General features: G+C 38.4%; 1 protein-coding gene across 1 annotated transcript in view; it reads left to right on the top strand.

The window, feature by feature from the left end:
* The window catches only part of LOC308394739 (zeta-sarcoglycan-like), a 378,502-nt gene that overhangs the window by 204,564 nt on the left and 146,104 nt on the right, over nt 1–27,834 (top strand). Inside the window, exon 2 of the mRNA XM_080879204.1 lies at nt 646–855. Within this exon, the coding sequence (XP_080735330.1) occupies nt 646–855 (210 nt within the window). The remainder of the gene's footprint in view (nt 1–645; nt 856–27,834) is intronic.

Below are 27,834 nucleotides of genomic sequence, written 5' to 3'. Positions count from 1 at the left end.
GTTTTTTTTTTGATGTATCCACATCTCAGGGTAACTTATTTCTAGTTTTCTTTTTAATGAGCTGCAGTTATAATCAGTATGAGATTGGCCCGGATCTAGCGCCTGTGGATCAGCTCCAAAAACTCTTATTTTGGATGCAAAATGTAGAGACCATTTATCTTATGCGTTGGCTAGATCTGACTGTATTTTAGTACACACCTGCAAATAAAAGACAAATCACAGTTATATGGTGTAATAGCTAATACCGATTGTACATTAACAGTGTTCCTCCAACTGGAGGCATCTGGTACAGGCTTACCTATGCCTTAAAATGGCCACAACACTGACTGAAAGGGAGAAATAAGATTCCATTAATTGCTTGTTTTTGAATTTGTTTCTTCACAGTCATAACATTTCTCCACATTTGTTTATCATCCTTGTATAACTAAATGAATACAAACATTCACAATAATAGACAACATATGTTCAGTATTTTACTAGGGCATCTACAGCTGACAAACAGGGATAATAAACCCTCTGCATTTCCATTTCTTAAAAAAAATGTCAGTATATAGATATTCTTCAAATAAAATTGAAGAATGAGAGAAATTTCTCAAAAAAAAATGTTACATCTTACATGTAACATTATATTTGTGTCTCCCTCAGATGACCCAGGAGCAGTATATCCTTGCAGCACAGCCCAACCCCCTCCACCAGAGAGGGGCTTCAGTTTGTGGTGCGCAGGTTTATCCAGCAGTGGGAATCTATGGCTGGAGAAAGAGATGCTTGTACTTTTTCATCCTCCTCCTCCTCGTCACCATGATTGTCAACCTGGCACTGACCATCTGGATTCTCAAAGTCATGAACTTCACTCCGGTAAGAAGCGTGTGTGTGTGTTTATATCATTAAAGTGCCAGAATGTTATATGGGCTTGTGTTTATGTGGGGGTTTATGTGAAAAATCTGAGAGAGTGCATTTAAAAGGGCTTCTGTAATGTAATGGAACATGGGAGTGATGATAATTTATGTGTGTGTGTGTGTGTGTGTGTGTGTGTGTGTGTGTGTGTGTGTGTGTGTGTGTGTGTGTGTGTGTGTTTGGGGGGAGGGTTCTTTCTTCAAATTAAATCTTAATCAGTTGTCTTCACTCTATATGAAGTTTGTTTAGTCAAACATATATTATTACGGTTACTGATTCCACTTCATTGTCGTTCACATGAACACATTGTTCATATCTTTGTCCACATCTCTTGGACCTAAGCAAATACCTGCATAGTGGCTGACATTGAAACTATAAACTCTAGATTCATGTTCACTGTGGGAGGACACAATAAAGTAATCCAGGAGAATCAACAAAGACATTGAAGGCTCATCCCCAAACCTGTTTTTCTTCATTGTGTATTCAGTATAGGTGGTATTAGACTTTGCTCCTCTGTTCCATCATCACTGTAATTTTAACTATGTCCTTATTTTTTGTGTGTTTTATTAATCCTGTTAATATATACACACCAAGGCTCATGTCCTGCTTTGTAAACACTTTCTAAGGCTTACATCATACACACATGCAATATCCATTATTGCCCCGGGGCCTAAGAACCTACACTGTGATAGTAGAATGTGAATGAGGCAGAATTTGACCCCTGTAAACCTCTAGTAAAGTCTTTCCACATAATGCCTTATGTTTCAGTAAGCAACTTCAGAATATTAAGATGGGAGAAAAAGGGTCCGAGAGGTGGATGGGTAAATGCCTCAGGGAAGACACAGCAAGCAAGAAGTATAAAAGAGATGAAGATATGGCATAGGCCATGCCGTTTGTGTGAAAATAACAGAGGCAGATACAAATATTTTTCACAGACAATCCTCAAAGAATTCTATATATCAAAATAAATACATTTATAGTCTTGTAAAAAAGTAGTTCGTTCAAACTGCCTGTTAGAGGTGTGACTGGTGTTATGTGATAGGTGGGTGCTAAGGAAGCTATTCAGTAAACTCGACTCAGGTGGTTAATTGTACTAAAAGCCATCTATGTTATGTATTGTTTATATGTGGCACCAATTATCAGCTATGTCTATGAATGATGCATATGATACACATGATGTTGTTTTTGCTGCTGCAGAAAGACAATAATTAATTTTTCTATTTTAAATGGACGATTCTTCAGGGCCTGGAAGCATGGCTATTTCAGTGTCTCATGGAGGGAGGTGGGTGGTGGATGAGCTGACATATAGTCTGACATTCAGTCACTGGTGCAAAAACTTGTTACCAAAGTATACACTAACACATTCCAGCCTGAAAGTAGTTCAGGTCAGATTTTAGCAAAAAGCAATAAGCGAAATGCTAAGTCAAGAAGACACAGACGTAATATTGGAAAGGAGTTACTTATATCTGTGATAGATAAATAAATCAGACATGGGTTTATCTAGCATCCAGACTAAAACATAGTGACTGTATACCACATTAGGATCTGTTTAAATAAATAACAGGAGATGGAGCAACACACCTTATACACAGTATTATATTATTTTATCTTTTTAAAACTGTCACAGTAAACATGAATCTCATGTCAGAAAGAAGACATATTAACGTGTTACTTGTTAACCCACTGCTGGCTGCTGCACGTTTCTTTCACAGAAAAGTAAGTTTAGTGAGTTTGTGATTGACCTATGGAGAAAGAGAAAGCAAGCAATGGTGGGAATTTACTCAGAAAAAAAAGGGTGGTAGCAACTGGAGCAGAGGAAAGTTACAATTAGCAATTTAGACTATGAAGTGCCAGTGTAATAGCTGCATGATTTCCCTGCCAGCTTTAAGCCTGTTTCTTCAGTTGGTTTAGAGATAGAGATCAACAGATGAGATCACAGTTGGAGCAGAGCAAAGTTATAGTTTAGACTGTGAAGTATTAGTATTGACTGCAGTTTTGAAGCAGAAGACCTCGGGCGCTTACTAATTTCCTCCAAAAAAAAAAAACATTATAGTGCATAAAAGAGTGAACAGTGTAGAATTTCGCCTTCTAAAAATTCCAGGAGAGGATTGTTGCTCACTGGAGAAATCTGAATATTTTTTTGGAATTTCTTATGATTTACTAATTTCCCTTCTAACAGCCAGCTCTGAGTCTTCAGCTGGTTCAGAGATATGGATCGACTTATCTGAGAGGAGTAGTTTGTTAGTTTATGAAATCAATGAATAATTGAAAAAATAAGCAGCAACATGGTCACGCAGCACCCTTTTTCTTGATGACTATAACTTGTTTACAGAAAAATGCAACCATCAAGTATATTGCTTAAAATGCGCAGTGCATGATTTAGACCTCAAATCATGGTGCGAATAGCTAAATGGAAAAGACTGAATTTATAAGTGATGCAATTCTCCATCATAGTTCTTTGCTTATTTGAAGATGTGTATTTATATTTACTGGAGCACAGCTGTGTGACAAATTAAGTCTGCCAGCAGAGAAATTTGGCAATATGAGTTTTTAGTAATTTAGCTGCAATCTGGCACAAAGTGTACTTTAAAAAGTGTTCATGCTCTGCTTACCAGGGAGCCTCCATTGTATTCCAAAAAAAAGCTGCATGTAGTGCAGTTACTGTATTAGTGAGCAATTCAAATACAATGGCTTTAAAAATTCCATTAAAATCAAATGTTTGCGATAAATTATTGAAACTTTGCTAAAGAAGTAAAAAAACAACACTATTTTCATCATGTAAATAATGTGCCTGTACTGTATCATTGTAATCACAGCAAAGTAAGTTCAGAGGTAGCTAATATATACCATTCAGCCACAACTTTGAAATCACTGGTTTATTCTTACATAGGTCCCCTTTGTGACAAAGGGGACCTATGTGACAAAGGTCACAAAGGGGCTCTGCAGGTATTTTGTGGTATCTGTCAGTGGATGTTAGCAGAAGATTCTCTGGGGTGTATTATGTTGACTGATTTTGCAAGCACAGTTATCTGCTATTATTTTATAAGGCATATGCCATAAGAATAGAAACTCTTTAACTTACAAGCTCAGAAACACCAATGCACAACTAAATTTCCCTTCATAATTCCTAAATTTCTCTTCCAAATTTGGCTAGTGGGAGTTGGCATCATGTGTGGCCCAGTGATTGTCATTTTCATCATCACAATTCAAATCACATCTAGCTGGCCACAGTATAATGATGGCCTTTCTCAAACTTGTTTTGTTTGGAGCTGCCAGATGTGATTGCCATTGTGATGTTTTGGGAAGAGAAAAAAAAAAAGAGATTTGCTTTTGAAGAGACAGCTTTGGCAGTAAATTGGAGAGCAGGGACTGGTGGGGATATAAGTTTATATGTGTGTGTGTGTTTGTATTTGTATTTGTTCAAGAGAAAGAGAACAAGAGAGAAAGCGAAGCTGAGGGAGAAAGAATATGTGCGTGTATTTGTGTGTGTGCCAGCAATTATTCAGCAATTGTTCATGCTGACGTGTGTATATGTCTGACGTGTGTGTGCCTTTTCATGCCTGTGTGTACCGATACTCACATGTGATTGTGTTTATGTTCTCCCCTGAGTCCTTTGGGCCTTCACAGCAGAGAAATTCAATTTCAGTTGTCACTCACCAATCAGCCTGCCTAATTCCTGTCTGGACTTGAGCGTGGTGTGTTTGTGTGCATGTGTGTGTCTTAGAGTGTGCACTGTGTAGAGTGAGTGTTTTCTTTTTTACCTGCTTATTCTTTTTGGCTAAGCATAATGTAATTTGTAATGTGCTGCCTTGTGTGCTTCCATAATGACCTCTTTTAATATGTGCGTAAATTATTAAAATACTTCTGCTACAACATTAAGCCATAAACCAGATGCGATTTTACAACACTGAGAATTGCATTTCAACTTTGGCCTTACAAAACCATTGTCCAGTTTTGCTAAGTGTGTATGTTAAAACAGCAGAATTCGTTTTTATAGTGTGGTTGAAACTCCTGAGTTGAAACATTTATGTGTAACTTTGTGCAGAAGCTTTATTAATTCACCACACCGAAGCGATAAATAGTCTATGAATAACTATAAAACTGTCAGAGGTCTGCAGTGTGTTTCAGCATTCATACACACACACACTCACACACACACACACACACACACACACACACACACACACACACACACACACACACACACACACACACAGCTTTTATGCTGATAAAAATTTTACTGGCAGTGAGTGCAGTGGGCTTTTATTGTTTTTAAGTCCTGATTGGCTGCCAATCAGTGGGGTCATAAAATAAAATCGTATTCTTGTGGTACTTCTCAGATCAGTGTCACAAAAGGTTTTAAAACAACAATTGGAAAATCTATAAAAATCGCCATCATTAATTAGCAATGTGGTTATAGCTACATAAATAGTTTGAAACAAAAAAATACGACAGGGTATAAAAGAGGCCAAAACAATTCTAGCTCATGTATCTCATAAAACTAAGGGAACAGACAGACAAAGACAGCAATGACTACAGGTCAGGGTCATCAGCTTTGATTGTCGTATTCTGGGCTGACGTGACTCCCGTTAATGGCTTAATTTTGCTGTAAACTCAGCCAATTTACTTTAACCCCCTGAAACCCACCAAGATCCCAGCCAGGCACTCCACATTTCTCCTTAAAGGCCTGTGACTGAAAGTTTCTAATACTGTCTTTTGGATAAAAGCATTTTTGTACATACTATATTTTAACATACTTGAATATCAATACTTAGCAATGAATCAGGAATTTAAAAATGGGCCTGTGTCAATAAGATATTTTGCAGTAATTTATATTTTTACCTCCTAGTCACCACAAATGCTCTGGGTGGCATTCATCTGAATTAATTACTCCTCTGCTTACCTTTATTATTACCATGCACAGTGCAGAGTGTAAATGTTTATTTACTCTTTGATGATGGTGATACTGAGTTGAGTTGTTGAGGATATCGTGAGTTTTCAGTAAGTGCTGCCGTTTTTGCCAGAGTTGACGACTGTTCATGGGTGTTACTGAAACTTTCTTTGAAGTGGATCTAACATAGTCAGACTTGGAAAATTAGTTTATAAAGTCTCATATGATGCGATATAATTAAATGTTGATGCACATTTTCCTGTTTATGAGCCCTGACTTCAGTATTTTATCTGCATTCCATCTTTTCTTTGTATGTGAATACTCACTACAAAACTAAGTTGAGATTTTGGGCCTTAACGTCACCCTTCATGAATGTGCGCTGTACACTGTTTCAGCATGAATTCCAGAGTAAACATTTGAGCAAGCATCTTCATTGACTTGAGATTGCTTTCATTTCCAAGATATGTATACTAGCTGCCTACCAAGAAAAATGTTTAACCAATCATGTTTGATGCTCACATCTCCACAATGAGTTACTGAGATGCAAGACAGTTTCAGAAGATCTGATGTGCAGTAAGCATTGGGTCCTTTAAATGTTTATGCCTTCATTTTTTGTCTAAAAAATCTTTATTATTGGCAAATTATTTCAAAATGTTTACTTCAATTACTTCAACTAAAGGAAAATTAGACTTACCTCATTGAAAATGAGGTACCAGTGCTTATATGTAAATAAAGATGTGTTGTTCTATGCCAAATTAGATTAAAGGGACGAGAAAGAGTGGAAAGCATTCTCTGTCTGAAGCTTTTAGTCAGTGCTGTTTAGCAGAATGTTTGTCATTTCCTTCAGGCAAACAGAGCAATAGGCACATGATCTCAATTAGTGGATGGATTGGTCTTTGCTGTCACAGCTGCATTGCAGTTTATGTTGATCAGATGTGCGTGTGTGTGTATGTGTGTTTCATACTAGACTTGATATTGAAAGCTTAATTTCTTTACCAAAGGAAAAAAAACTAATCTGAGTGATTAGTGTGGTAAAGAGAGACGAGCGATGGAAACAAAGGGAGGTTTGAGTGAGAGAGGCAAGCAGAGGAGATGGTGAGTGATGTATCGAAGAAGACGGGAAAAGGAAGGAGAGGGAGTGAAAGGAGGAAGTATGTGTTCGTGTCGTTTAAATATCGTCCCATCATCCATTCTCAGCCTCTCTCTCCTATTGGCAGACTCTGGGGTCCTTTGGGACTTGGAGAGGTGTGTATTTCACCATCTCATGAAATGGAAGGGAGCGGATGATGGGCTGACAAAGACAAGTGTGTGAAGCTTGATGTGTGGCTGTTAAAGTGTGGCATATATATATATATATATATATATATATATATATATATATATATATATATATATATATATATATATATTAGGGGTGCAACGATACACAAAATTCACGGTTCGGTTCGGTTCGATACTTTGGTGTCACGGTTCGATATTTTTTCGATACAAAAAAAAATGTTCATGCCTTTTTAATTTGTCATTTATTAAAGTTATAAATATATATTTTAACACAAAAGTACAGTTTTTAAATTTAACCCTAACCCTTGTGCGTGTTGTTTTTTAGCTCGTCATATTGCAGCCACAGAAATTCTTTTGTCCATGAAACCATAAAGCTGCACTTTCTTTTTGCCTTATAGTCTGATTTGTCATAACTTCTCCGTTTTGTGGTAAGCTTTTCTTTGGCTGTCACTTCTTCACCCTGACCTGTCTTATTTGGCTCAGCAGAACTAAAATATATATCTGTCTGTGAAGGTTCTCAGTCATCCAGGTCATCGTAGTGAAATATATATCCTGCCGCACTCACATAAGCTCAGCGATTCTCTGCGCGATCAACCTCTCACATGTTTAAGCTGCGGGAGATTTCACTTGTCATGTTTGCATAGTAAGCTAACAATTAATAAGACGATGTCAGAGGAATTGGTGCACAAATTATCATCACTCACAGATCAGTGCTGTCGCTCTCTATACACAGTTCGCGCGATTGCAAAGTGAAAGCAAAAAAACAAGCGCAAATTCAAACACGATTTCAATATGTCACATATTGACAGTGGCTCACCCAATGACATAATTACCCAGCTACATTTCTGAAAGAATGCAAAAGCATTGACATATATTTTTCCTTCCTACAATAAGCCCGACAGGCAGGGCAGAGATAGCCCCGGGACGTCGGGCTAGCGATATTGCGAGCCCTGTATCTGATTGAGGAATCACTCATCTTTGGAAAAGAGAGTTTATTACAGAGAAATGTCTCTTTCCAAAATAAAAGCTATACTATCCGCTTCTTCTGGGCTATATTCTCAGCAGCATATTAAACATATCAGGTCTCCATAAGGAGAATCCTGTGCTAACAGCTGTCTAAATGACTCGGCTAAAGTTTGTAGCATGCATGCTTGTTGTTTTTGTCTTTGCACTAGGATGATGTCGGTGTAAATGTGCAGTCATATTCGTTGTGTTCCCACTAGTGCTTTCAGGTTAATCTCGTTGAAATAACCTTAACGCCACAACACGGCAAATCTCCGTTAACGAGCTACCCTATACAGAGGGGCTAGACGGCCAACACGTTAACGAGCTAACTGCGCTAACACACTAGCTCCCACCCATGTAATTGAGCATTGCATGGCACATCCAACATACTGTTTTACTTTAGTCCATGACTCGCTTACCTTCAGGGTCATACGTCACATGAAAACCAAAATAATTCCAAACGCCAGATCTGAATGAGGGTGGGGAGGTCCACTTCTGTCTCGCTAGCTTGCCCTGCGCTCTTCCTTCTGACCATGCTGTCTGTGTTGAGTGCTCAGTGAATCTGCGTTCGACTACTCCGCCTAGGCTGCACTCTCGAGCCTAGGCGGAGTAGTCAAATGCAGATTCACTGAGCGCTCAACACAGACAGCATCGTCAGAAGGAAAGTTGATAAAATAAATTACAAATTTTGTATTGTTCTTTTTTTTTTCTCCCCTTTGGTTTTCTTTCTTTCTCTCCCCCTCTTTCTTTCATTCTTTCCCCCTGTCCTATCCCACAGTCATGTCTGTCCCGTTTGCAACTGAAAATAAAATAAATTCATAATTATAATAAAGGTCAATCAAATGGACCAATATGATGATCCACTTAAAATAAATCCTCTTGGCATCTTTCTTGGCCTCAAGACAACAATTCTGATGGCTATAGATCCAAACGGGACACAAAAAAAAAAAAAAAAAAAAATTATAATTTATTATTATAATTATATATATATATATATATATATATATATATATATATATATATATATATATATATACATATATAGGAGAATGACCGAGCTAAGATCCCGTGGGACTTCCAGATACAGACGGACAAAATGGTGGTGGGTAACCAACCGGACATAGTGGTGGTAGACAAACAGAAGAAGACGGCCGTAGTGATCGATGTAGCGGTTCCGAATGACAGCAATATCAGGAAGAAGGAACACGAGAAGCTGGAGAAATCCCAAGGGCTCAGAGAAGAGCTCGAGAGAATGTGGAGGGTGAAGGTAACGGTGGTCCCCGTGGTAATCGGAGCACTAGCTGCGGTGACTTCCAAGCTAGGCGAGTGGCTCCAGCAGATCCCGGGAACAACAGCGGAGATCTCTGTCCAGAAGAGCGCAGTCCTGGGAACAGCTAAGATACTGCGCAGGACCCTCAAGCTCCCAGGCCTCTGGTAGAGGACCCGAGCTTGAAGGATAAACCGCCCGCAGGGGCGTGCTGGGTGTTTTTTTTAATATATATATATATATAGCATATATATATATATATATTAGGGGTGCAACGATATTCGTATCGATATTGAACCGTTCGATACAGTGCTTTCGGTTCGGTACGCATATGTATCGAACAATACAACATTTGTAATTTATTTTATCAATTTTCCTTCTGACGATGCTGTCTGTGTTGAGCGCTTAGTGAATCTGTGTTCGACTACTCCGCCTAGGCTGCACTGTCCAGCGCAGATCCACTGAGCGCTCAACACAGACAGCATCGTCAGAAGGAAGAGCGCAGGGCAAGCTAGTGAGACAGAAGTTAAGCTCTCCTTTTAACATGGACCTCCCCCACTCTCATTCAGATCTGGCGTTTGGAATTATTTTGGTTTTCATGTGACGTATGACCCTGAAGGTAAGCGAGTCATGGACTAAAGTAAAACAGTATGTTGGATGTGCCATGCAATGCTCAATTACATTGGTGTGAACTAGTGTGTTAGCGCAGTTAGCTCGTTAACGTGTTGGCCGTCTAGCCCCATGCACGGGGCGATCGGCGGTAGCTCGTTAACGGAGATTTGCCGTGTTGTGGCGTTAAGGTCATTTCAACGAGATTAACCTGAAAGCACTAGTGGGAACACAACGAATATGACTGCACATTTACGCCGACATCATCCTAGTGCAAAGACAAGTGGAAGCAGACAAAAAAAAGCAAGCATGCTACTAACTTTAGCCGAGTCATTTAGACAGCTGTTAGCACATGATTCTCCTCATGCTGCTGAGAATATAGCCCAGAAGAAGCGGATAGTATAGCTTTTATTTTGGAAAGAGCCATTTCTCTGTAATAAACTCTCTTTTCCAAAGATGAGTGATTCCTCAATCAGATACAGGGCTTGCAATATCGCTAGCCCGACGTCCCGGAGCTAGCGATTTTTTTCAGACGGGCTACCAAAATTCTCTCTCTTCCCTGCCCGTCGGGCTATTGTAGGAAAAATATATGTCAATGCTTTTGCATTCTTTCAGAAATGTAGCTGGGTAATTATGTCATTGGCATCGGTGAGCCACTGTCAATATGTGACATATTGAAGTCGCGTTTGAATTTGCGCTTGTTTTTTTGCTTTCACTTTGCAATCGTGCGAACTGTGTATAGAGAGCGACAGCACTGATCTGTGAGTCATGATAATTTGTGCACCAATTCCTCTGACATCGTCTTATTAATCGTTAGCTTACTATGGAAACATGACAAGTGAAATCTCCCGCAGCAAGCTTAAACATGTGAGAGGTTGATCGCGCAGAGAATCGCTGAGCTTATGTGAGTGCGTGTGTGAAAGCATTTCAGTTCTGCTGAGCCAAATAAGACAGGTCAGGGTGAAGAAGTGACAGCCAAAGAAAAGCTTACCACAAAACGGGGAAGTTATGACAAATCAGACTATAAGGCAAAAAGAAAGTGCAGCTTTATGGTTTCATGGACAAAATAATTTCTGTGGCTGCAATATGACGAGCTAAATAACCAGGGCTGCACATAAGTGGTCCGCAGGTGTGCATTCGCTGTCAAAATAAAAAACACGCACAAGGGTTAGGGTTAAATTTAAAAACTGTACTTTTGAGTTAAAATATATATTTATAATTTTAATAAATGACAAATTAAAAATGCTTGAACATTTTTTTGTATCGCCAGTGCCACAAATGTTGAAAAAAAAAAAAAGTTGGTACTATTATTTCTAAATACAAAAAATAATCCCACGTTAATTAAAATGCAAAGTAAAGCTCATTTAATAGAAATATTATTTGTTACAACATTACACTACACTGCTGATGTAGGGGGGCGCCACCTAAAATCTTGCCTAGGGCGCCAGATTGGTTAGGGCCGTTTCTGCCCATAAGACTTGTGTCTGGGTACTGGACCACCTCCATTTTGACAAAATCATGGTCCCTCAACTTGAGTTACTTTTTTTGGGACAGAGGATGAATTCACTAGGAGACATATGATGGGTGAAGAATGTTTTTATGACCAAAAACCTCCTGTATTTTTAATGTTCTCTCAGGTAGCTCAAGATGGTATGCTGGCATGCACCACAGTTAATATCGTTTACACTGAATGTTTTCCCTAAGTCTAGTCTCACCCTTGGAGACCACTTCATGATGCACAACCCAGCAAATGGTGAAGAATATAATGAGCACTCTCCTGGTCTCACTCCTCACCTGAGGCACTGCCTTTAGCTTTGGAAACTGTGGACTCTATAAGAGAAAACTGCTTAAAACTATTTGAATGTAACTTCCACACAAAAAGTCGACTTAGTAGGAACCAGAAGTTGCTTCTTTTCTGCAATCACAGTACACAGAGAGATCTAAAAATAGCAGCTAGGTATGCACCTGTCTGGACATGCCCAAACAGTTGCCCGTGAATGGTAAAGGCTTTAGGTTGTTAGGACCCTCCTGTGTGCGGGAGGTTAGAGTGAACTCCCATGACCCCAGACCAGCTGTACTCAGCTCCTGGTTTAGACCAGCCACTGTCACCGTGGCTCTTCACACCTGCACTGTGCAGTTTATTGCTCACACACATACAGACACACATGCATGCACACATTTTTCTCACTTTGTCAGTAACAGTGCTGACCTCAGGTAATGGAAGAGTCTAGCATGAAATACCTTGTCTTCTGGTGTCACAAACACCCACACACACAAACAAAAACTAGAGTTAATGTGACATATCCATCAGACTGCTGACATATCTGATGTTAATCTCTCGAATGGCCAGTAAACACCCAAACTCACATACTGTGCACATTCTTACATGAAAGAAATATAAGTAAGGTTTGATATTTTTCCCATTTGAAGTAAATTTTATGTCAATATAAATTACTGTAAAAAAGTGATTAGTGTGGTAAAGAGAGAAGAGAGAGCTAAACAAGTTATATTGTTTCTTTTGCTCAAAGTAGGCCTTTTGGAAGATTTGGAAGACTAACATAAATGTGATTTACTCTCACAGATAACTTACTTCGAAGGATACTGTACATTTTCTGTCATTTCTAGCCATTTAATAAACAAAATGGTTGAAATGTCCAATTTAAGGTACAACACAATGTTGCAAAATGTCTGCCTCAGCAGGTCAGTGTCACCTCATGCAATATACAAAAACTTGCCAGATCCTAATTTGATCGAGTATTCCCAGGGTACAACAGATCAAGACCAGTCCACCGTGGCCCGATCCCTGCAACCTACATGACCTCAGTGATCACCTCCTAACATCCTGGTGCCAGACATTATGTAAATACCACTTCATTTGCAATAATCGGGGGGGCTGCACAATATTAGACAGGTGGTTTTAATATTCCAATGTTGCACTGATAAATGAAGCTTATAATACAAGTGGTGAGATTCCATGAGCACTGTGAGCCACTGTGAACACAGAATACTGAAGCTCATCAAGCTCATCGAAGCACTGTCGCCACACAGTTTGACAGACAATTTTCTGAGAAAACCACTCCAACAAAGAATGCACAGCACCAGGGAGAGGGGGAGGAAAAGAAGGAGAATCTCCTTGATTACCACTTTGGACAGAACAAAGACATCTTTTTATAGAGTCAGCAACATTTTAAGTTTAAACTTAGAGAGAGACAAGAAATATAACATTGAATCACTGTGATGTGTATTTTTATGCATAGACCCAAGAGTATTTTTGGCTCTGTAAGACAACCATGGAGTTTCTGCATCTTTATGTAATGTATAAATGTGAATCAGTCAGCAGTTTAGTCCTGGTATTTCCAGTAGCAATATTTAAAATAATAATAAAAAAAAAACCAACAACGAATATGCAGACATAATCACAGGAGACTTCTTTGTTTTCTGTCCAGCTCTGTAAATTCAGTACGTGAGTGCTTGAACAAAGAAACCGGATTGTTCAATTTAGTGTGTAAGTGTGTGAAAGCAAATTACCCAACAGTCAGCAGTTTTAGCCTTGTTATCTTAGCTGGCATTCAACCAAAGATATAAACAATGATAAATAATGAACACACACTCATGTTAATGGACTTTGTTTGCGTGTGCGCGTTTGTGTGTGTGTTCGATGGAGATACTCTGAAATGGCACATTTGTTTGTGTGTATGCATCTTCAGGGAAATAGAGGTTTGCTGTTAACGTTTATGCTGACGTCCTAGGTTGTTTGCTTAGATGTTTGTATTTTTAACATCACATGGAAAGTTTAAAAATAAACTACAATCCCTACATTTATTGTGAACATTACCTTACCTTGATTATTGAGAGATGAAAGAGTATTTTTAAATTTGGCATTGCAAACAGGCAGCAGTCAAATATAAAAGGATAAAATGGCTGAGAACATTTAAAATTTTTTCTTTTACATTGTGTTGATAATTATTGCAGAAAATGCATAGGCATGCCTGGGCATGTTGTATTGGTCTCCAAACTGACGTTCTGTAAAGATGCTAACCAACACTCACTTTCAAACAGGCACTCACTGTGACTGTGGCACTGCTGTCGTACAGCTGTTACTCTGATTCTGCTCCCAGATTTAAAATTCCCATCTGAGTAAAAGCAGAAAAGTTAAAAAACAAACAGAGAAACAACAGTTGAAATATGTATCATGTTTTGCAATGCCTTATGACTGGGAAAAATATCTTAAACTTGATATAAAATATATATATAAATAGACAGAGAGATCTCTACTTTCAATGAAAATAATATTTATTTAAAGAGAAACAGATGACCATATGAAGTAAATGTACTAAGACTGAGTGTACCTGGAAGGGAGCTAAACTTCAGCTGACACTTTGCATTAAATTCCTTAGTTGAACCATCATATGTCTTATTTATCCATTAGTAGAAAATATACAGATGTGATATAACCGGTATGGCCTTGTAGCGAGAGCTATCATGAATTGGTGTCAGATGTATTCCACATAGACTGAACAGATGCATTCTCTGTTCCATTGTGCATTAAATGATTTCTAGAGGAGATGAAACTTTGAAAATCCCCAAGGGGAAATTGGATCATTGCAGCGGCAAATGAGATACAGCGAAGGAAAAATAGGGTTATAAATAAGAATAGAGCCAATTACAAGATTTCAAGTATAAGAAAGCAGATAAATACAGTGTGTCAGCATATTCAGCAGGTATAATAATGCTGTATGAGTTATGGTGTAACCAAAATCTCCTACCATAAAACCAAAAAAAGTCTCTCTCTCCCTCTCTCTCTCTCTCTCTCTCTCTCTCTCTCTCTCTCTCACACACACACACACACACACACACACACACACACACACACACACACACACACACACACACACACACACACACAATATGGAGGACTAGGTGGAGTGACTTCCAAGTTAGGTGAGTGGCTACAGTAGATCCCAGCAACAATATCTGAGATCTCTGTCCAGAAGAGCGCAGTACTAGGAGCAGGAAAGATACTGCACAAGACCCTTAAGCTCCCAGGCCTCTGGCAGACAACCCGAGCTTGAAGGATAGACAGCCTGCAGGGCCAAGAGGGGAATTTATGCAAGCAAGTTATATGGAATTATGTAGCAAAGTCACCCTTCGCTTTGGCCTTCTCTCGGAGAGCTTCATGATGTAGTCACCTGAAATGTTTTGCACGTCACAGGGCCTTTTCAGGGTTCATACGTGGAATTTCTTGCCTTCTTAATGGGGTTGGGACAATCAGTTGTGTTGTGCAGAGGTCCGCCAGCTTCAGAAATCACAAGTTAACAGCACCTCAGATTAAATCCCAGATGAATGCCACAGTTGCAGTAGCAGATGTGTCTTTACATTAACTGTTCAATCAGGTCTTTATGGTCATTTAGCTGCTAAGAAACCACAAAAGCAACAAGCAGATGAGAGTTGTGTGGGCCAAGAAATAGAAGGAATGGACATTAGACCAGTGGAAATCTGTGCTTTGGTCAGAGTCACAATCTGAGATCTTTGGTTCCACTTGTAGTGTCTTTGTGTGAAACAGAAAAGGTGAACGGATGGTCTTTACATGCATGGCTCCCACTGTGAAGCATGGAGGAGGGGGTGTGATGATGTGGGGGTGCTTCTCTCGTGACACTGTTGGGGATTTATCTAAAATTTAAGGCACACTGAACCAGCAGGCCTACCGCAGCATCCTGCAGTGACGTGTCGTCCCCTCAGCTTTGCATTTAGTTGGACCATCATTTATTTTTCAACAGGACAATGTCCCAAAACACACCTCCAGTCTGTGTAAGGGCTATTTGGCCCAGACCTCCACAGTCACCTGATCTAAACCCAACTGAGATGCTTTGGGATGAGATGGACCGCAGAGTGAAGGCAAAAGAGACAACAAGTGCTCAGCATCTCTGGGAAAACCATTTCAGGTGACTGCCTCATGAAGCTCATCGAGGGAATGCCAAGAGTGTGCAAAGCAGTAATCAAAGCAAAGGATGGCTATTTTGCAGAATCTAAAATATAATACATGTTTTGAGTTATTTAACATGTTTTTGTTCACTAGACAATCCCATATGTGGTCATTCATAGTTTTGGTGCCTTCAGTGAGAATCTACAATTTAGTAAAATTGTAAAAAATTAAAATAGTCATGAAACTAAAGAAAAAACATTAAATGAAATGGTGTATCCAAACTTTTGACTGGTAGTGTGTGTGTCTGTCAAAACATCTCCAGCACTGAATATTCTCACTAATATTGGGCACTAATATATGCGTCGATCAAACATGGTCAGAACTGATTACCAGAGTACACCAGGGAAAAGAGGATTTTATGATCTAGGTTTCCAAGCTTGTATTTGTTTTTGGGGGTTTTTTTTGTTTTTGTTTTTTTTAAGATCTTCATGTTCATTGTTAATCCTAAAAACAATATAGTATTTTAAAGTGCATGGTCATCACTATCATCTACCATATTTGTTCTCCAGTGATCAAAGTCTGGACAACAAAGTTTGTACTTTCAAATGTACTATTTTATTCCTTAGTTGATATGAACCTTTTCTGCATTTGTACTCTCAGTGGCGCTGGTGGAGGATCAAAGTGTGGACTTTGGATTACTAAAATCAATGCACAAGTTAACACACGTTCTCATTCTGTATTTTGATATTTCTTTCATCTCTCACCCTGTATGATTTCTTATTCATGATGTCCTTTGATTTCTCTCTTTGTTCTTGCGCAATAAGGTGACTTAGAATGATCTTTGAAAAAAAAGGTTAGACTTTCTGGCAAGTTTAAATGATTAGTAATCTTTTTTAACTTTCTTTTTCCCTTTCTTCTTTTCTTTTTCTAAGTGAACTAGGATGTGAGCTTCTTTTCAGTCATGGTACTTTGTTTGTTTGGTGAAGCACATGGTGACAGAATTATATTCAAGTTGAAAAAAACAACAACATCTAAGCAAGTCAAGAACACTTCTGAGTAGGTTGATGTATCATTGTCAAGGTCTGCGACGAAAAGCCTCCAGGAATATAAATGCAGAAGCTTTACAGCAAGGTGAAAAACTGTTCGCCCTCAAGAACAGGAAGACTAGCTTAGACTTATCCAGAAAACTTTTAAAAGAGGCTGTTCTAAAGATGTTTTTCTTTGCTCAGATGAAACCAAGATTAACATGTACCAGAATCATGAGAAGAAAAGAAAATATGTAAAAGGGAAAAATTGAGCATGATCTCAAGTATACCATATTATTTGTCAAACATGTTGGAGGCATTGTTATGGCATGGACTTGTATAGGTGCCAGTCGAACCAGGTTACTAGTGTTTATGATGATGTGAGTGCTGATAGAAGTAGCAGTATGAATTCTGAGTTGTACAGGGTTCAGACCTAATCAGACAACACTTCACAGTGCAAATGGATAATGACCAAATCCTACTGTAGAAGCAACCCAAGAGTTTCCCATGGTAAAGAAATGAGATATTCCTTAATGGATAAGTCAGTAACCTGAAGTTTGCGCAACAGAGCATGCCTTTCAATTATTAAATACAAAACTGAATGCAGAGAGACTCATAAACAAGCAGCAACTGAAGGCTGCTACAGTAAAGACCTGGCAGAGGTTCTCCAGGGAGATTTTTTGGTTTTGTTAAGCATCTCACTGCATGTAGTGCCAACTAAGGACCCTCTGTCCATGACTCTTACCCTAACCATTCAGTCATTTCGGAGTGTTGAATGACCTAAAATGTGCCTGAAATGTCAAGCTAGTTAGACCAAATTTATATCACATCTGCTGAAGTTTATTAAGGTGTTATCAATTTATTTATAAACCAAAGTGAAACTATTCCTTTACATTAAAATCTTACATCTCAAATTAAATTAAACCAGTTCTCATTGGCCACCAATCATAATGATTGTGATTTGCCTATCCATTTATATCATTTCTTCTCATCATCTAAAATTTATACTGCAGAGATTAGACATAGTAACTAAGAACATAAAATGTGTAGGTTAAAAAAAGAAAATTATTGCAACAATGAAGCGTGTAAAGTTAAGAATATTAATACAAATACAATTTTGACCAGTAACCTGTTCAAAAATCATCGCAGTTAACATCACTGTTAACCATAAATCATGTATATAGTCCATTAAGCGAGGCTGAACCTCAACTCATTAGCACAAAAAAATGACATGAGATGCTTACCATAAGCAAAATGAACACCCAAACTCATATGCTGGTGCATTTCATGGGTGCTTATACTTGCTCTAGGTCTCACATTTTTCACACTTGGCAAACATATTATACACTGACTTATAAAATAATATCTGACCAGGGTGTCACTAAGCACTCATCATAAAATGGTGATCTTTAATGTCAATAGTACACTGCCATCATTTCATTTATATGTGTAAATAGAAAACCATTTTATAATAGGTTAAAGCTGTGCGAATTAAAAAACAGTTATCACCTGTGGTCATAATGTTTATGTACTTTCGCTGTCTGTTATTTCATCATTTCTCCTCTTGCCCGAAATACCTTACTCAGCCGTAACTCATTGCAAACACCCCTCCCGCTACTCCTTTCCTCCCTCCTTTTTCTGGGGCTCCTGATTCCCATCTTTTTCTTTCATGCTTAATCTTTACTTGTCTTTTATCCATATCCCTGGCTGCCTTTCTCTCCATTTACGTTATTGTCTTTGGAAGCTCAAAAGTCTACGGTCTTTGTGGGAAATCTGTCAGTGTCTGTGTGTGTGTGTGTGTGTCTATATAGGACAGATTGCCAGACTTCCTGCCTGAAAACAGCGGAGATCAAAATAGATCAGTGATTTTTTTTCAGTCCTCCTTTTTTTCCACCTCTACAAAGAAGATGATTGGAGAGTGTTTTATATTCTTTGTGAGATGCCCTCTTCTGGTAGAAGACAAAAGTGGAAGAAGAAAATATGCAACGAGGGTTTATGTTTAAAACACAATAAAAATAAATCAAAATTGTTGAAAAGGGAAAGTGAGGAATGAAAATGAGGACACAGGGAACCAGAAGATGATATCAAAAAATACAGAACGGGCAAGTGAAAAGAACAAATGATAATTGGTGGTTGAGGAGAGAAAAGTAGATGAAGTTACATTATAAGAGGAAATGATGAGGGGAAGAGGAAAAGTTATAAAAGTGATCTGATTGCATCTATTGTATCAGCGGAACAAACCCGGTGCGAAGATTTCAAAGCATTTGATTTGAACTGGTTCTGTAGTCAATTTCCTCTGTGTTCCTTTTGTCTTGCTCACACAGAAATACACACACGCAAATGCAGCACCCTTGATAGATCATTGCTGATGACTAGCAAATTATTGCCATTATTGTGTTTTCACACTGTGGGAAATTAATTTTTACTGGGGAAGTAGTATCGTATTGGCTACTGTGTAAATCAAATAAATAGACAGACACACGGCCTTTAACATGACAATGTTGTCCACAGTAGAAACAAAGTATTAAACACTACAAACAATAGTCTCCACCAAATGTTTGATTATTGTGATTATGTGGTTCTCTTGAGTAGTCTTTATTTATTACAACATTTTCCTAACAGAACCGTAGAGTAGTTTGTGTGTCCCACCTTTCCTTTAATTTGCATACCAGCTAACATGTACACAACATAAAAAATATCAGCAAATATATGAAATACATTAAAGTAAAGAAAAACAATCTCAGTTTTCTTATCTGTGCTAGTGAAAACAGAAGACTCATGATTAGGGTTTACTGAACTGCACACTCGGACCAACCTGCTTTCGATGCCTTCCAACTACTTCAACATGAGCTGGGGGTTATCAAAACCTTAGAAAATCAAGGCATTTCCCTGCCCCTGCAGAAGGAAACAAAAGCAGTACGCACAGGTATTAATGTGGTTCTCCCAACAGAGCCTTCATTATGTGCATAGAATTAGAAAAGTGAAAGAAAGACACCACCCCCTCAATAAAAAAAGAACAAAAAATACTTTTGAGGTATACCAGGCTTGAGTGCCAAAAGATTTGTTCCCAACACAACATCCTGCTTCACTTCAGACCCAACAACACTTCAAGGATAGAAAGCCCAAACACAATGTTGTGTATACAGTCCAATGCAAGGGGAGTTAGATAGACCTATAGGGAGTCTAAATAACTACAAGTGCATGGTACAACACAGGAGATTGTGCTCTTCAGTTTACTACTCAGAAGCCCACCTGCATCTAAAAGATAAGGGGAACTCCTCCGAGGGCAGCAGTGTGGACATTTTGGACAAAGGAGAGAGAAAGAAGCCAAGCATGTCAAAGAAAAGAATGTCTCAGCCAGACATCTGACTGTTAACAACACATTTTTTCATCACCATTTACACTTTGAATCATTAAAGTGTTGGATAGTAACAAGCTTTGAATTAGTTTTATTCTTGAAAGAAATTTACTAACTTCGAGCCAGTTAGAACCGAGGAAGCATCCTAGTAGTTCAGTCAGAAAGAAGTTCAGATGTCTTCTACTTAAACACTGTTGGGTTAAAAAAAAAAAATTTAATCAAAGCTTCTCAATATTCACCATGTCTGTGATTGATAATGTTTTGCTTCTAAATAATCAAATAAAATAATAAGATGATAATTTAAATACATTTTAAAATTCCATATTCGATATACAGAAATTTCCTTTGTTGCAGCAGTTGAAATATTAATGCCTATTTAGTAGCTAGGGGATAGCAGATCATTATCAATTAGCATACGTTTGACTTTGTAAGTGCTCTTTTCTTTGAATGGCTAAACCCTCTCTCTCGTAACACCCAGGAGTAGATTCACGGTATCATATAGAGTAAAATATTTACGATCTTGTTCCACCCTTAAACATGGCAACAGTATGCTGACTTCTCATTTGAAACATGTTGTTATTTGTTTAACAGTTTTACATCACACTGAGCTGCCCCAGTCATTATCTGACAATGTACATGATGTTGACATCCTTGTCACTGTGATATACTGCAGTATCGAATACTAATGTTAGACTATTATTAACTCTAGTTACATACTATGGTTTTGGATATGCTATCCCATATTACATTTTTGTTGACTGTAAACAGCAAAATAAAGAAGCCAGTGTTAATAATGCTAGCGTTTAAAAGCCCTGTTTTGCCCATGGACAACTTATCCAACTAGATGTGAACAATCTTTTAAGTTTCATCATCATCACTGGTGACCATAGATGGGCAGTAACGCGTAACATCTCCACATGTAATTATTAGTCATTATTAATCTCTTCCTCTCTACAGCATGTCTTTGTCCGCAGCATGTCTTTGTCCTGTCTTCATCCACTCACCCCAACCAGTCGTGGCAGATGGCTGTCCCTCCCTGAGCCCAGTTCTGCTGGAGGTTTCTTCCTGTTAAAAGGGAGTTTTTCTTTCTCATTGTCTCCAAAGCGCTTGCTCATAGGGGGGCATATGATTGTTGTGGTTTCTCTGTTTTCCTTGTATTATTGTAGGTTCTTTACCTTACAATATAAAGCAGCTTGAGACAACTGTTGTTGTGATTTGGTTCAGTCCCCTGCCCTAGTTACCACCTTTATAAAAGTGGATTCGATTATTTTTGGCTATAATGCACAGTGCCATGTTTGGGGAAAAAATCACTTCAGCAAAAACACCTCCAAAGAGTTGTCGAGTACAGTGGTGGAGTGATGATCACATGGCTATGTTGTTACAGCCATGGAATCTGAGCATGTTGCACTCACTGAATCTTCCATGAACTCCTCTTTGTCCCAAAGAATTCTAGTCAAATGTGAAGCCATCTGTTCAACACCTTAAGCTTGGCAGAAACTGGGTCCTGCAACAGGACAATGATCCAAAGCACACCAGGAAATCTACATCTAAGTGATTAAGGGGTGATCAAAAGTGATCAAGGCGTTGCAATGGCTCTGTCAAAGTCGGGACTTTAACCCAGCTCAATTGCTTTGAAGGGACCTTAAGCGAGATGTACATGAACAAATTCCCACAGATTTCAATGAACTGAAGTAAAGCAAGAAAAAAAGTCATACAAAAAATGATTACTTCAAGTTATTTCTGTTAAAGGTGATCTTACAGGCTGCATGTGGTCCACTTATTTTTTCTCAACACTGCATACAATCAAACTTATGTTTTTGTTTTCTTTTTTATATGACTACAGTTTTTAAGATGTTATAGGTCATATTCATCACAGATTTAAGAAAATGGTTTATTAATATTTTTATTATTAATTAAACTGAAAGAGATGAGCAGGCCACTATCACCTTTATGAAAAAAGAAACAAAACCCAAAACCCAGGAGCTGGTCACTAAACTGAAAAGTAAGTCAAAAAGTATAGGTAACCGAAACAAACACACATCTCCACAGACCAAGAGTAAGCAGCCATAACACACAGCTCACTAGCTGAAAACCAAAAAGGCTTTCTGGCACTGGATTCTCCTTTCTCTGGCCTTAAGTTCTCTGGTTAATTGCTATGTAGAGTCAGCTGTACTGGAAAAAGTGGCACCTAAGGCAGGACACACCCATACAGGGTAAGAATCGCAGAAGGCCCTGCCTGGCTGCAAGAGAGAATTATTCTCATGTAATGATATTGCTCAGTGTGAGCTATTGCAACAATGCCATTGGCATTATATAACCGGAATTTGTTGATGGGATGCCACCTATAATGTCTGGTAAGTAATTATTATAAAAAAAAATACATTTCAAAACATGATTAACCACTGAAGGGCATAGTATTTAGTATTTATTTATTTATTGTCATTGTCAAGAACAATGAAATTGCGTTTGGGGCTTCCATACAACCCAAAAAAAAAGAAGAAAATAATAAATACCCCTTAAAACCCAAGTGTACATATTTAACCCAGTGTGACTCCAATGCAATAAGACAATCCTTAGCAATAATGTTCGTAGAAATTCAGACAAAGACCTGAGAAACATGACAAAATACAACAATGCAACCCATTCAATATTATTGTACTGTGAGATATGATATCAGATATGATAGTTATCTATTTAAGAAAGAGGGGGGGGGGCAGGAGGGGGAAGAGAATAAAGATATGATGCACCAATGCAGACCAGTTCATTGCTATTAAGAAGTTGGATATGGTTATTGTCCGTGAGAGGGGGGCAGAGAGTTCAGGAGCCTCACAGCCTGTGGATACAGGCTGTTGGCCAGTCTGGATGTTCTGGCCTGTATAGACCTGTACCTTCTCCCTGAGGGCAGCAGATGGAAAAGGTGGTGCGCAGGGTGATGTTGGTCCCGCAGGATACTGTGCACCCTCCTCAGACAGCGAGTGGGGAAGATATTACTGATCTCTGGCAGACTTGTTCCAATAATTCTGCCAGCTTCTTTCACCACCCGCTGGAGTGCTTGCTGATCGGCCTTGGTGCAGCTGAGGAACCACACTAGAAATCCATACGTCAGAACGCTGCTGATGGCACAGTTGTAGAAGTTCAACATCAGAGATCTGGGAATGTGTGCGCTCCGCAGTCTCCTCAGGTAGTAGAGGCGCTGTTGGGCCTTCCGTACAACTGAGGTGATATGGTTGCCCCAGGACAGGTCCTCGGTCACAGTTACCCCCAAGAATTTAAAACTGCTCACCCTCTCCACCGCCTCACTGCCAATGAAGAGAGGCAGATGGTTGTTATGACCCCTCTTCCGGAAATCTACAATGATCTCCTTGGTCTTTTTGGTGTTTAAGACCAAGTTATTGTCGTGGCACCATGACTCTAGTTGTTGCACCTCTGTCCTATAGTTTGTCTCATCATTGTTGGATATAAGTCCGAGCACTGTAGTGTCATCTGCAAACTTAACAATGAGATTGGACGCGCAGGAGGAAATACAGTCATGGGTGAAGAGAGTGTATAGCAGAGGGCTCAGAACACACCCCTGAGGGGCACCGGTGTTGACCACAAGGGTGGAAGAGGTGTTCTTACCCACTCTGACACTCTGTCTACGGTTAGTGAGGAAGTCCACAATCCAGTTGCACAGAGAAGAGTTAAGTCCCAGTTGGTGGAGTTTGGGACGGAGTTTGTATGGCCGGATGGTATTGCACTTAATGAAACACAGCAAACTATGAATGATTAGTTCTTGGGACAAACTTGCCACCTGCTTGGATAAAACTGTCTACACTATATTACGAAGTTAAATATGCCTTTACAAATTGTTTTATATGATACTCGATGCATGAGATCGAGTTAAAAAGAACTGTTTACGTCGGAGCTGCTCGTGTTTTTAACAAGGGAATCACTATTGCTTTGTCCTTGTTACGAACAATATATTGGTTACTGAATAACTCTCTGCTGAGAATTCTCTGCATTATACCCCTATTCAGAGTTTATCCATAGTCATGAAGGCAAATCCAATGAAAACACAAGAGCACATTCATCTCTCATTCATTTTCTGTTATGGCTGATTTTAGTTTCATATTGTTACAGACACTTGAACTTTTTTTTTTTTTTAAGTTGCTCTAACAATATTAATGCAATACAAAAGGTTACAAAGCAATGTAAAGACATTAAAACAAAAAAAGTTATTAGGGGCTAAAAGGACTTCTTTAAAGTTTAATGGGACATATAATCAAACTTATTAAATAGTCTTTATTTATTCATTTATTTTTAATATCTCACTGGGGAACAGTCTGTTAATCCAAATTACCTCTAGGTGTGAATGTGCGAGTGAATGTGAGTGTGAATGGTTGTCTGTCCCTGTGTGTTGGCCCTGCGACAGACTGGCGACCTGTCCAGGGTGTACCCCACCTCTCGCCCTATAACAGCTGGGATAGGCTCCAGCGCCCCCCGCAACCCTGAAAAGGATAATCGAATGGATGGATGGATGGAACAGTCTGTTCTAGTGTTTTCAGCTCCCCACTGCTACCTCATGGAAACAGAGTTAGTTTCTTTCATCTTGTCACGAAACAAGATAACAAGGAGTCCAGTTTAATCCGATGGTGGAACAGTTGTTAATCCTCCTTAAGTGACACCTTTCGCCAAAGGCCTATTCTCCAAAATTACTCAATGAATCTAAGGTTTTTATTAGCCTGGTTAAGATAATCTGATTTGTTTAGTACTTCAAAAAGTTTAGTACTTCAAAAAGAGAGCACAAGAATGAGTTATAACAGCTGTACTCAGTCATCAGAGATGGCTAAAACTAGCCACGCGCTCTCATGATCAACATAAACATGATTAGTAATTCAATTAATTATTTTTATCATATAGTGCCAAATCACAACAACAATTGCCTCAAGCTGCTAATTATACTACTGAAGCAAGGCTAGTTGGAAGAGCTCAAAATTTCACCTCAGTGGAAGAAGAATTTCTGTGTAGTGGTGTAGAAAATTAGTCAAAGTGCTTTGTAATATTAATAATATCACACAAATAGCTGACAGAACAATAAACATGTATGCAGTCCTCATGCTGCTCAAAAGTTTTCTCTCCAATAGCGTGGCAATCAGTTGTAACAGAAAAAAATGAACCATATTACATCAACGCTACAGTAGCCTAACTACGTCATAAAATTTTGTCATGAAAATCAAAGTTAAGGATGATGTACAACAAAAAGAAGGATAAGGGTCAACTTGAGCAGCAGTGGTGGTGATATAATTTTATGGCAAAAAAAAAAATTGCTTGTTGGACATTTCCTCAGACCATTTCAAAGAGCTTGTGATGCAGCCTAATTTCTTTATGTTGCCCATAAATATGTGAGCGGTGTTCCAGGAAATGTTACTCTTGGCTGATAATAAGGTATAATTTCCTCCATCTCTTAAAGTAATAAATTATATAAAATTCTATTTGATATACTGTAACTATACATATACAAATTACAGGTTCCTCTCATAAGATTGAAGTAGCCATGTTTGGGGGAATTTTCAAATACAAAAGCCATTTTAAGTCCATTATCCAGTTAGTTTACACTGAATAAACCTGCTCCTAGGTAATTTTGACCTTAAGCATACACTGCTGGTTGAAAATCAAGCCAAAGTCATTTATTCCGTTTATTTGTTGAAGCGGAATATGTAGTGCTTTGTTGAAACTTGTTGCTGAATTGTATGTGTACTTGTTGTACCCTGTTTCAGCTGAATTTTAAATACTTTAGGTTTGATTTATTGTTTAGTACTTATTAGCTTGGATTGCTAGGTTCTAGAGGAACAATCCACACAAGGTAATGTTGCAATGGGATTGTACATCCTGACCAGCTAGTGATGTATACACAGTCGAGCCTCTTTGAAACAGCAAAGTTAACAGCAAGGTTCAACTCCTAAATGGCCTGTGCCACTTTGACTTTGTTGCGAAACAAGACAAAATGTGTCAAAGAGTACATTCTGTGCCATCAGCTTAGACACCAGAAATTCTCATTTGACAGATAAAGATGATAAAAAGACATCCCTCTGACATCCAACTGGGAGAAACTTACCATTTCTTTCCCCTTAGAGAAAGGAAGGAGAATCTTTCTGACATTTACTGCCATCATATTTGTTTCTTTTATGTCAGATAGAGAGGGACAGGGGTAAAGTAATTTTCTGATTGAAGAAGCATAACAGAAAAAAAAATTAAAACCAAAAAAGAAGACTGACATAAACTAACAAAAAAAAGTAGCAGCTTTAGAAATATTGCAAAGGCCAGTCACCATGTTGTTGTTTTTTTAGCCAGAAATGACTATTTTTGAACAATAGAAAGCAGCGCTTAGTATGGGTGCAACCAATAGACACAGATATACTTAATAATTAGTTCTAATTCACATTAATTAAAACAAAATCTCCTTGCTAAAACCTTGATTGATTCAGGCATTAGATTGATTTTCACCACCTGAATTTCATCGCTTAATCTGGGAATTTTTACAGTTTATGGGAACTGAATCTCTTTTGGAGTCAGTCCAGACATTAGAGGAACTGCAGTTTCTTGCATTTCCACATAGGCAATTTTTTTTTCAGCTGTTACTTATTGAACACTCTAACACTTATCACTAGAGTTCCTACTGGAACTGACTCAAGTATGCTCAAGTAAACTGTATATAACAGCCCTGTAATCCTTAAGGGGATTTAATGTTCCTTCAAATCTCCTCGGCATATGGTTGAATAGCCTGAGAAACCCCTTGATTTCTTATACGATATTTTAAATATTAAGTTTAGCAAAAGATCAGCAAAGTAACAGTGGTTCTGCATGAGCTGGGAAACGTTCGTTTGTCCTAATACAGCATCCTGCCAAATTCAGTCTCCATTTGCAGATGTTTATGCTCCAACAATCTGGACTACACCTTCTGTTTAGTTTGTACATGTCAAACACCTGTTTATTATAATTACAGACAGTGTCACAATTGAATACTATCAGTATGTGAGAAGAACTCTAAAAACAATAAACAATGTAAGATACGAATTAAGATAAATTTGGCAGTAAATCTAATGAATGATTGATTTTTGGCACATAGGAGTAGCAAATAGATAACTCTGTTGGCCTCATAGTTCTTTGTAGGGCATTTGAATATGAATTTTCTTGGTATCGTTTTATTTTCTCAGCCATTCTTCAGTAGCCAGCGAAGAGTGACAGGAAAAGAGGGATGTTACGCTGCAGAAACGTGACCTGCTCTATAAACTTTGCTGTCATCAATCTGTATTATGTGCCTTTTAGGGAAGTCACAGGACTTCTGAGCTAAAAAAGAAAAAAAATGCAATCCTGCTCAATCTGGCAAAACATTCAGCTAACCCTGCAAGGCTGAATATTTTTACTCAGCACCCATTTTAAGCTTTTACTGCACATTAATTCAGTATTTCTGTTATAATTTCTTGTACAGTGTTTGCAGCAATCACACTAATCAGAAAGTTGTACGAATATTAAAATAAATCTTTTTTTTTCAATTGTCAGACAGAATTTTCAAACATGGTAGCAAAAAAAAAAATCAAGATG

Source organism: Rhamphochromis sp. 'chilingali' (assembly GCF_963969265.1).
Source record: "Rhamphochromis sp. 'chilingali' genome assembly, chromosome: 4".
Classification (NCBI taxonomy): domain Eukaryota; kingdom Metazoa; phylum Chordata; class Actinopteri; order Cichliformes; family Cichlidae; genus Rhamphochromis; species Rhamphochromis sp. 'chilingali'.
This window is presented reverse-complemented; position numbering and strand designations above follow the sequence as displayed.